Source organism: Balaenoptera acutorostrata, chromosome 3 (genome assembly GCF_949987535.1).
Source record: "Balaenoptera acutorostrata chromosome 3, mBalAcu1.1, whole genome shotgun sequence".
Lineage (NCBI taxonomy): Eukaryota > Metazoa > Chordata > Mammalia > Artiodactyla > Balaenopteridae > Balaenoptera > Balaenoptera acutorostrata.
Window position 1 is genome coordinate 94,607,905 of NC_080066.1, and position 12,049 is coordinate 94,619,953.

General features: G+C 36.0%; 1 protein-coding gene across 3 annotated transcripts in view; it reads right to left on the minus strand.

The window, feature by feature from the left end:
- Nucleotides 1-12,049, minus strand: part of SNAP23 (synaptosome associated protein 23) — a 35,611-nt gene continuing 23,562 nt past the window's right edge. For 2 of the 3 annotated variants that reach the window (XM_007173599.3, XM_057542467.1), the window contains exons 6-9: nt 8,833-8,865; nt 3,765-3,923; nt 2,534-2,678; nt 1-1,326 (exon numbers count right to left, since the gene is read on the minus strand). In XM_007173599.3, coding sequence (XP_007173661.1) covers nt 1,261-1,326; nt 2,534-2,678; nt 3,765-3,923; nt 8,833-8,865 — 403 coding nt within the window. In that variant the 3' untranslated portion in view covers nt 1-1,260. The remainder of the gene's footprint in view (nt 1,327-2,533; nt 2,679-3,764; nt 3,924-8,832; nt 8,866-12,049) is intronic. The other variant, XM_007173601.3, reaches the window with a different exon arrangement.

The following is a 12,049-nucleotide window of genomic DNA, read 5'->3' on the forward strand; positions in this document are numbered from 1 at the left end:
TTAGTTACAAAATTTAATTGTAAGGATCAAACAGTGGTTATTGGTCAAACCAATCGACATTAATAGCTTTGAAGTGTGCAGAAGCTAGTTTTTAAATAAAGGTGACAAATACCAATCAGATTCTTATAACACTGTTCAGGATCTAAGCAAATGTGATTCTGGAAGTTGAATACAAAAAGCTAAGAGAATCATAGTGCAATCATCAATAAGTAAACCAAAGATATAATTTTCTAAATCATTTTTAAACAGAATAAATTCTAGTTTTTAAAAAAGTTTAAAGCTACATAAAACTCAAAGCAATCTATTTTCTACCTGAGATCAAAACAAGTTTCTTTTTTCCTATCTAAACATAATTCTTGGCATTGAGGTAAATCTGAATTCACGTGATATACTTTGTCAAACTTTTCCAAAAAATTTTAAGCCCTGCTGTAGAGAGAAATTCTCATATTATATATACATATTTACATATTTTTTCTTCAAAGACTAATGACAAATTTATGAGGTTAATAGGCCTGTAATGGGACCATGATACTATTAATAATATGAAAATAAAAAGCCATTCATTTATACCAGGTGTTCCTATATGGTGCAATATGAAATGGGATCATAGAATCTATGTACATAGATGAACCACCAAGAGTTCAGAAATTAAGCTCACTTCAAGAAAACTCATTCTATTCTTTTTTGAAGCAGAGGTTGCAAAGTTGTGATGTATAACAAAAATATTGTGTATACAGGCTCCAAAACCAAGCATTGGCCTAAATTGGCAAAAACTGCAACTTAAACAGAAATTAAACCCAACTAGATCTTCACTGTGGTTATGCAACTTTTGGCTTTAGGGTCTGCAGGTTTTACTGAGGTAACAACCTCTTATCTCTTGCCTCTCCTCCTTGTGCCTGCCCCTACTGCCCCCAGCCTTTTACATGGCTGTCTTTGGCAATGCTTCCAAAGTTTGAAAGCAGAAAAACCTGCTAATAAGTAAACGGAGAGAATGAAAAATAACACTATATATGATGTATGAAAACCAACCTAAGAGTATGGACTGAGAAAGAAAATACTAGAAGGGAAACTAAGCAGCAGTCTACCCTCAAGGGAAAAAGAGAAAATAAAAGAATAGGGGGGCTGTTACTCCTAGATCTTCTTCCACATCATCTCCCGATTAGAAGAGCGTGGAACCAAAATTTCAAACTCTGGAAAGGTAATGACTTTGAAGGAGGAGCTAGGGAAGTGAATAAATGATAAAGAAGTACAGCAGTAGCTTTAGCTGTCTATGAGTTTCTTTGCTCTGGCATTGGCATTGTCAATACGATCTTTGTTGGTGTCAGCCTGGAAAAAAGAAAAATATACCAGCATTACTTCACAAGGTAAGCTGCTCTAATAAATGTTAAATTTCATGTACTTAGAGTAACTGACACATTGAGAAAATTCAGGAAATAGTCGAAGCCACATTACAAAACTCATTTTGGGCAAGAAGTGACAGAATATCAAATTCATTTGGAAAAACCTGGGTGTATAAACATGACAAAGATATAACAGGAGAACTTGCCAGTATTTCATGAGTTCTGTAACATTTTTTTTCATAGTTTAACATGTCTGAAACTAGGATGCATCTTATAATCAATGGCATGTAGATGCAATGAAAATATAATGCTCTTCTCTGCTATAGATCTGGACCTTGTGGGAGTCCCCTGAACTGAATCATAGAATCTCATCTGGAGCTACCCTAGATCTCACCCAGAGACTGAAATAACCTACCCCAAGATCTGTGGAACAGATGTATCACCATCCACATCAATATGTAAATTAAAATGATGGGTAATATGTAGCCTAAACCCACATAACAGCATTGAAAACATCTTATGAACCATTGTTTGCCTCAATGAAATCCATCATAAGTGATTCAACAGAAAGCCAAGCTGAAAAACTTACCCCAACCATTAAAGTATACTGAGATTTTAATGAAGTAACAATAAATAAGAACAGCTTTTAGATGTGACACAACCAAACACAGAACACAATTTAATTTCAGTATATTTTATATCATATGAAGTAAAAAATAGCAACCGCACTTTTTTGTTACTCTTGTTTTTGTGTGTCCACCCCACGAGAACCATTCTGCAGAACTGATTTTTATCTACTGACTCATGAGATGAGGATTCGGGAACTTACTAATTTGTTATTAGTTAACAAAATAAAATTCCAAAAGCTAACTTGCTCTTTCAGGGGAAAAACAAAAAAACAAAAAAACCCCCGACAGCTCACAGAAAGGTTAGAGGAGACTGTGAGCTTCATGTGTGAAATTTTAAATAAAACCACTTGGTCCCAAGGTCTTGGTTTCAAAATGAACCAATTGAGTAAGAGATAGGAGGACTTGACTACTGTTTTTCAGTGTGTTAGAACTCATCAAAACTGCAAGGCCTGTGAGGACAGGATCTTATCCCTACTGCTCTCCCCCAGAGCATCTAGCACAGATGTCTATTACTAAACACTGTACTGGATGTCTCATTTTCCTGTGGCACTAAAAAGCTCTTACCTTTTCTGTGATCCGTTCTATCTGTCGATTTTGAGCCTCAATCTCATTGCCTATGTCCAGGGCCATGTTTTTTAGATTTCCTAGGATACTGCCCACTTGAGTCAGGTTGTCTTCCATTTCGTCTTCCCTGGCATCATTTGTTATACTATCACAAAAAGATAGTTAATTCAGTACTTTTGGGTGAATTAGAAATGGAGTGAGTCTGGATTTAGTTTTTATAAAAATAAGTAACCAAAATGACCTCAGCAAGTGTTAGACCCAACAGATGCAGGTTACCATTCTTGGGAAACATTCTATAGTAAAAATGGAAAGACTAATCCAAGAGAGCACAACAGCTTAAAGCCATTTAAGATTAAGAAATAACTTTAGGATAGTGGTTTTTCAAAGTGTAATTCCCAGCATAACCTGGGAACTTGTTAGACATGAAAATATGCTAATTCTCACACTCCACTCCAGATCTCCTGAATCAGAGACTGGAAGGGACCCCAGCGATCTGTGTTTTAATAAACCTCCCAGGTGATTCTGATGCACGCTTAGGTGTAAAGAACTACTGCTCTAAAATAAGGGTTGCAAAATCCTGGCCCAAAGCCAAATCTGGCCTGCCTTCTGAATTTATGAATAAGGTTTTATTTGAACACAGCCATGCTCGTTTGTTTATATATAGTTTATGGCTGCTTTTACCCTACAACAGAGTTGAGCAGTTGAGTAGCTGTGACTGAGACTGTATGGCCTGTAAAGTCTGAAATATTTACTATCTGACCCTTTACAGATATCCTTATAGGGATTTGGTTGACTCCTACTCTAGATGATACATTTTAAAACACATCTTCTTATTTACAGAAGTAAAACATGATTACTTGAATAATTTGGAAAGTACTTTACAAAGAAAAGTTAATCCATCCTTGAATGTCAACAATCCCAGTCACCATTTTGTCAGAAGGCAAATTTTAAAATGGAATAAGGGACTTCGCTGGTGGTCCAGTGGTTAAGACTCCCTGCTTCCACTGCAGGAGGCACGGGTTCGATCCCTGGTCGGGGAACTAAGATCCCGCACACCCCCACATGCCGTGCGGCCAAAAAAAAAAAAAAAAAAAAAAAAAATCCAAAAATAAAAAAGGAATAAATGCTATTTCTAATTAATAAGTTGGGGTTCATGCATAATTACACCCAGTCTCCAGAGAGAGCCATTCATTTAGGAAAAGAATAAAAATATCGGGAAGAGCTGGCATACCGTTTAATGTATCCGCCGCTGGCTGCTCCTGTGGTTGCTTGCTGAGGCTGACCATTTGTCACTCGGCCTGGCTGCTTAGATACTACATTGCTAGGAGAGTTGTCTCCACCGTCTCCCCATGTTGCCTTATAGGCTTTACTAGACTCAAAGTTCTTTCTCCTATATAAGAGTCAGGAGTGTAGAGAGATACCAAAAAGCAGGAGAGGGAGAAATGACATTATTAGTGCTTGTTACCTTAGCGATGCCCTAGCACCCTTAGAATAAAAGCTACATGCAGCTAGATCTAGATTATCTACACTATGCTCCATCACAATCTGGCATAGGAAAAAAATGAACTGTGTAAGCCCACTTACATTTAAAACATTTTTTTAAAGGTTAAACTACTTCCACCAAATCTTCACTGAGCAGTTAGCAAGTACCAAAATGTAATTATTTGATTTTTCAGGTTCTCCTAGCCTCTGACACTCTCCAGAAAAGAGGTTAATGGACACTAGGAAAAAAATTCCTTAGGAAAGGTGCTCTGGGATGCCTTAATGGTTCCTTGGAAGCATCTCAGAGGTTGATGAGGGATGGAAGAGAAAGAAGGCTGAGTGGGCAGTACTTGGACCTCAGTTGCTCACTTACTTAAACTATAGTAGTTTCAGCTGATGTTTTTTAAAGTTAGAATTGTGCATTAAATTTTTTAAAAAAGGTTTCTTCGGGGGGTGGTGGTGGTGTGATGAATTGGGAGATTGGGATTGACATATATACACTAATATGTATAAAATGGATAACTAATAAGAACCTGCTGTATAAAAAAATAAAATTTTAAAAAAGTTATTATAAAAAAATTATTTTTAAAAAAAGGTTTCTTAAGAAACAAACATCATGAAGGAAAGGCAATGAATGAGTTCCTTGGCTACAATGGTACCAGTTACAAATAGTTTGGTTTAGGACTTTTTCATTTAAGAGTTTACTTTTCCACCTTAAAAATAAAAATGATCCTAAATCCAAGCCTCTTAAAAATAGAAGCATATGTTTAGATTAACTGATATAGCTAAAAATCAGCCAAAGCCAGAATTTTACCGTGGGATTTACTACTTAAACTGGTATAAATGGCAAGAAAAAGAACCTAGTAAAATGACTTTTAAGTGGCTATTACAAAAAACACAAATAAAACTTTTTCTTACTGATTATTTGGCTAGGTAAAGTTTCCACTCACACAATTTTAGTTTTTGCTTTTCTATAAACAGAAACAAAGTAGTATATGGCTATAACATTGGTTTCTGATTTATTCCACATGATACATTAATGAGGAAGTTTTGAAATCGCAAAAGCAAAGGAGAGATTTTAGGAAAGCAGTGGTTCCTTTCTTAATAGGATCATGTGAGGATTCATATTTGGCAAACCTAGAATTGGATCTTAGACCTTAATCATCAATGCTACAGAAAGGGTACTATATGTTTAATTAATCAATCTATTTAGTTATTAATAAGCCATGTTAAATCCTTCCTGGAACAAGGTGGGACACCCATTATTTAGTACTACTTTTTTTTTTGGTTGCATCGGGTCTTAGTTGCGACACACGGGATCTTCGTTGAGGCATGCGGGAGCTTTCCTTGCAGTGCGCGGGCTTCTCTCTAGTTGTGGTCTGCAGGTTTTCTCTTCTCTAGTTGTGGAGCGCAGGCTCCAGGGCACGTGGGCTCTGTAGTTGTGGCGCTCAGGTTCCAGAGTGCGTGGGCTCTGTAGTTTGCAGCACGCGGGTGCTCTAGTTGAGGCGCACGAGCTCAGTAGTTGTGATGTGCGCTTAATTGCCCCGCGGCATGTGGGATCTTAGTTCCCTGACCAGGGATCGAACCTGCATCCCCTGCATTGGAAGGCAGATTCTTTACCACTGGACCACCAGGGAAGTCCCCGATATACACATTATTTAAATGAATATTTATAAATAATTTGTTTAGTAAAAAACCCATTTACATGTATTCTTTGTTAATAAGATGGGTCTCAGGCAAAATTCTGAAGCAGAGTAATAGCAACCAAGCAAAATAAACAACATATAAGTTTATCAGAAAGTTCACCAGAAATATTAATAGAAGTAATATAAGATAAGTGAGGCTTTTATCAGGATGTTAGACTGTAAAACAGGTCAAAGATTGAGGGCTGGAATTCTAATGTCACTAAATAATAAGACACTGTGCTTCTGAGAGTCTTAGCACAGAAGCACTGGGTTGGGACAGACTTGTGGGCTCTTGGTCTAGCAAGGGATATACACATGCTCCAACCTCCTCAACCTTAAGAAATAATATTTGAAATTCCTTCAACTTCTGAGAATTCTTCCTTCAATTAGATATAAGGGGCATAAGATGCAAACGAATTGTTTTAACATGATATTGTGAATGAGGTTCAATTAAAGCATAGTTTATAAACAAAGAATCAGACTGGTTATCAAACCCTTCTCCCTCTAAGAGGACTGGATCTTTGATGTTCTTCCAATATCAAGGGGAAAAGGTACAAAAAGCTGACTTGAATTGTCACATTTATTTTCAAATGGATTGGGGAAAAAAACTCTGCACTTCTTTTTCATGCAGTTTTGACATGTTCTCCATGTTTATAAAGCAGTGATTTTTATATGCTGTTGATTTCATATCTTCATCCTTGTGATAGTTCCATGTCTCTTTCAGCACCTCTACTCCAGGTAATAATATCTTCTGCTTGCTCAAGATCCTGCCACATGCTGTTACCCTGGAGCTTCTCCCACTGAGTTGTAAAACCCTTAAAGACACCTGTTTTTAAGGGCATTGTCAGGCAGCTGAGTATCTAATAAAAACAACAACGGTTTTAATCTAATTTGTCTTCCTTCAAAGGGTCTTAAGTGCTTTAAAAGGTAGTATTTCCTAAACTTGACTGAGCACCAAAGTGACCTGGATGATTCTGAATACACAGATGTGTATTTCAGGCTACATTCTGAAAATTCTACTTCAATTTGTATCGGATGGAGCCTGGGAATCTTCTGTTGTAACTATGGTTTTATTTAAATTCAATAGATCATTTAGCTGCCCAACCAGGGAAGAGAAACACTGTTCTAAGAGACTTCCAATCTGTTGTAGAAGGAATATTTTAGATTACTATGGTAGTACACCTTAGTATTTCTATATATTGGGACAGTGAGGAATTAATCTGGAGGAAGTGAACGTATACACAAGGTTTTTTTTTAAGCCACAAGATTTAGAGTAAATTGACTTGAATCCCAATCCTAGACCTGTCATTCAGTAGCTACAGAACCTTATGCAAACTTCCATCTCTGAGCACCTTTTCTTATGTGTAAAACTAAGATGATAACAGTACTTAATAAGTCACAGGGCTGTTGATAATAGATGTAAAATTGTTCTGTAAAGCATTAGACAAATATTTTTGTTCTTTGGTTTCAACTCAACCTGAACCTTAGTTAAAAGTTCATGTCTTTAATTGCACAGATTACCAACTGGCATGTTTATTCTTATAGCCCATTAACATTCCCTAGCTTTGAGATCTACAAGCAGCCGAATATAGTTGGAATATAGCTATATAAACAGACATCTAGGCCAGGGTTGTTTCTGGTCTACAGTAAGAAAGAAATGGTTCTGATTTGCAACAGAACTCTTCTGCATAACAAAATTAACAGCCCCTCTGGGAAGAAATTAGATTTCATAATAAAATGCTTAAGCAAATTTGTGGTAGATTTTAATGCAATTAAGAACTCCATCTAGAAAGTTAGATTTACCCCTGTCAGTTTTGAAGAGTTTAATAATCTTTAACTACTACATTTTTTCAGATAAATATCACATTCAAAAATGGCATGTTTGAAATAAGAATTTGAAATATCCCTTAAGAAGCTGCCATAAATACAGAAAACAAGTATCAGGATATGAACACAGTAACTTTAACAATTTCTTTTTTGAGTTTTGGTTGTCAACATTAGTACTAACTGAATAAAATAGCAAAAAGAAAGCTCAAGCGGGGAGAGAGAGAGAGAGAGGTGATCAGGTTACAGGAAAGAAGAAAAAGAAGGGCAAGAAACAAAGGGGAGAAATCAAACAATTTTCTAACATTTAACCATGGTATTCATAGTCCCCATAAAGATCCAAAATTAAGGAGTCAAACATTATAATAAACAGTAGGCTGACTAGAGGGTTAACTTCCATAAAAAAATTAAGATTAGTTAGCTCTGCATTAATTCAATACGAAACCACAGCAAGCTAACACATGACATAATAGGTATTATGGAACAGATGATAATATATATAAAGAGAGTAAACCCTTATTTAAAAAAAGGAGATAACTAGATATGGCAACATTTTAAATTTATATCCCACCTTGTTCCAAATGGCATTTAAGATGACTTACATTGGCAATTAATTCCTCAATTTGGTAGTGGCCTAAATCATGGGGAATCCAAAATCATTAGAAGCAATACTTCAATAGAGGAAATACTGATTCTGGAACCAGAAAGGAGTAGGAAAACTTAACAGAAGAAAGGAAGCTGAAATCAAAGTCTATGTATTTAGCCTGAATTCCCTTACCTTTGATCAGAACTAGAATGCAGCAATTCTCTACAAAGATCAACCTATTTAAAACTTCTTAGGAAACTTTAGGGGTGTTTTTACTTTTATAATCTTAAATGTTTTTTAGCAAAAACTTAGTATCAGAGCCATTAGTCAAAGGGTGGTATTATAAATTAAGATCCTTTCGTCAATCCATCTTCTGGCAGACAGCACTCATCAAGAACAAATTCACTTTACATTACACAACACAGCACAGCTTTTAAGAGTCTCTACCACTCACAAAATCCATGCACATGCACAGAAAAGCCATTTGAAGCATCACCTTTAGATAGCAGGTTAACAGCCCAAATTGCGCCACAAGATTGCATCTTAAAGTTCCCTTTGATCAGTTACTGAGCTCAGCTTCTGATGTTAAATCTTCAATTTTAGTAAGCATATTAGAAAGGAAGAGATTAGGTGAGAGAATGAAATGCAGAAAACAGTGAATGCCAATCAAACAGAACAGAAGCAGGTTTAGTTTTCAAAACATAATGCATTTAAATTCCTGCCTGGTTTCATAGAAACAACCAACATCTGAGAATCTAGATAAAAAGAAAAACATGAAAACTATTTAAACCAGAGCATACTTCGTTTTTCCTAAGAATGTCTGAATGATGATATTCTGTCCTAAAATTATGAACATTAACATGAAGAGAAGGCAAATACTTTGTATCTCCAGTGAGTAGGATGGAGGAAGCACTCAAATGCTGACTAAAATACAGTAATTCAATATTTATTTTAACTAATCAGAGCTGAATATTTACATCTTAATATGACATAAGATTCAATAGTATAAAACCTGTAGTACCAATTTTCAACTTCTTTAGTAAGTGGTCCAGAAATACCAACCTGTCTTCAAACTACGTGCCAATATGTTTGACATTTTAAGCACACAATGAAGAGAGGCAGGTTAAGACAGAGGAATACTTTGTCTGACAATGGTTAAACTGGGACATCAGGCAGTTTACTATTCTGAGACTTCCCATTTTAAACCTGCCTCTTTTTAAACTCTTGTTAATTAGAATTACGACTTATCAAAGTTACTGACAAAGGGACTTCCCTTGCGGTCCAGTAGTTAGGACTCGGCGCTTTCACTGCCGGGGGCCTGGGTTCGATCCCTGGTAGGGAACTAAGATCCCGCAAGCAGTGTGACGCGGCCAAAACAACAAAACAAAACAAAAAAACCCCAAAGTTACTGACAAAGATATAGGATTTTTAATAAGGATCTGTTCTATTTTGCTTTTAGGATTCAAATAGTAGCAAGCTAAAAGAATGACATTTATTCACAATTTTAAAGTTTAATCCTTGTAGTCTGTTTTCAAATTCTAGTAGTCCTTTAAAAAGAATTAGCTAAAATTAAAATTCACTTCTAATACAGGGTTCTGTTAAGTGAAGCTATTTCCATGTCTTATTAGAAAAAGATCTGCTGATATGGTTTTAATGAATACTACTAAACAAAAGAAATCTCAAAGAACAAATCTACTCAAGACATTTTCTATATAGTAATACATCTAACAAAAGCAACAACAAAAAGGTTCTTTCTTTTCTTGCCAGTCAAGCAAGGTAGCATACAGTTAAAAACTAGGGCTCTGCCTGGTTTTGAATCTCAGCTCTTCCACTTGTTAGTGTAGCCTCCTTATGCCTCTGTTTCCCCATATGTAAAATGGTGATAATAAGAGGAACTATCTCATATTAAGGGTATTGTAAGGATTAAATTTAAAGTGCTCAGGATAGTAAGAGCCTAAATTAATACACAGGCTCACAACTCTCATGCAAACCTTTGGATGTGAGACATTTTGAGCAGTACCACATAATCACATACATCAATATTTCTGCAGTGAAACAGATTAACATTTATGCTAAGTGTAACAAAGACTATTAAATAGCTTCAGTTCAGGTTATATCTTGTAGCCTAATTAATAAGTTGTGGCACTACATTCTGAAAAAAACAAACCTTTGGCTTTCAGAGTTTTTTAGATTTCTAAATGGCAGATAAGAGACTGTGGACCTGAGCTGTTATTACTAGTACCAGAATTAGTACTAGCTTTATACAGAAGACTAAGATATCTTCTCTGCCTTTGAGAAGCTCATGTTATGGCTATTTATATGATAAGCCTAACTGAAACACAGATTAGCAGATTAAGCTTAGAAAGATCACGCCCCTGGCAGGAATGAAAATAGATAAAGCTGAGGACAAGAGATACCATAGAGGGCAAGGACTCAATGGTGTAAAGGAGAGATGGATGGAAGGGAGGCAATTAAAATCGGAATCTTTAAAGTGAAACACTACTCTCTCCTCTTCAGAGAACAAGTGTTCTGTTATAGGAGCCCCTTGATTCCAACTGTTAACAAGTGCTTTCTTCTCTTGACCCACTAGGAAAGGGCTCTGCTGAGGTTAGAGGCTGACGACGGACTGCTTCAGGACCATACTCTACCTTCTCTCTCAGACTGTCCAAGAAAATCCTGCCTATGCTTGTCTGGGTACACAAAGAAAAATAAAATTAATACTTATGTAGCTCCATTTCCCACTTTCTATGATATCAGACCACCTTAGGATTCACTGCTCTTCCTACTCATCAGAGATAATTTGCTCTAGGTTCTAGGAAGGACTTCCTCTTCCTTGCTCTTCTCTTAATATGTATCTCAATGAAGTTCATTTACTTTTTTCCCCTGAACTCTTCCAAGAGGGTACACAGAACATAGGAGAAAAGTGCAAGTAAGTTTGCAAAACATAGTTAAAAAAAGAGTTTAGATTTTAAAAATCTGTGCATTTCTAACTTGTTTGCTGAAAGTAATCTGCTAAACCCTGATTCGCAGGTCATAGTTACTAAAATATGCACTTTTGGAGAGTCAACCAAGGTCTAAACAGGTCAACAGACTTGTCTTTCTTAGCTTCTTATGCCCAAAACAAACACTAAAGTTGACCAACAAGTAATTTAACTCTATTTTCTCCAGTAGAAATGGCACAGAGAATGTTGTCACATGAAAACACTTATCTGAAAGCATGACAGAGCAAAACCTCCTCCATTCCTAACTCCTTTGAGGAGTAAAAAAATGCTGAGAGTCTGTAAACCTTCGTATCTCATTTTTGGTTTACCACACCAGCTGAGACAACTGGATGGAAGCAGTAATGCTTACAAAGCTCTTTAAAAATGAATACTCTCAGCAGAAAGGATAGTCATTCAATCTCCAGACAATGTCATTTCAGCCAAAGGTAAAGTTCAAAGTTGTTTTGTTAATGACTCCTCATCTTTGTCTGAATACATGTACTATTTGTCAACACCATGGAGTTTGTTTTACCCAAGATTAAGTAGAGAATTTAAATGTTAATAATAAAGTCACTAAAAAGAATGAATTCCTTTCTGTCAAGTATAATCTCATACACTATACACAAATAATTTGAAGACTTTTCATCTCCTAGTTTACTAGAGGCTTCAAATCTTCAGAGTCTTCTTTGACGTTTCCTTCTTCATGTTTGATATACAATCAGTTGATTTACAGTGAATTTTTTTGACTTACACTTTTCTCTCTAATATTGATGATAAAGTTATACCCCACAAGCCTAGTTTACAAAAGGTTCCTAACTAGTCTCTTGGTGTGTAGTTATATACTCCACTCCAATCAATCAACCCCTTAGGCTGGCATTCAAAGTTCCTCTATTGCCTACTTATGTATTATTTTCCACTTCTCATCTATATGAATCATGTAGTACAGTTAAGTCAAGCT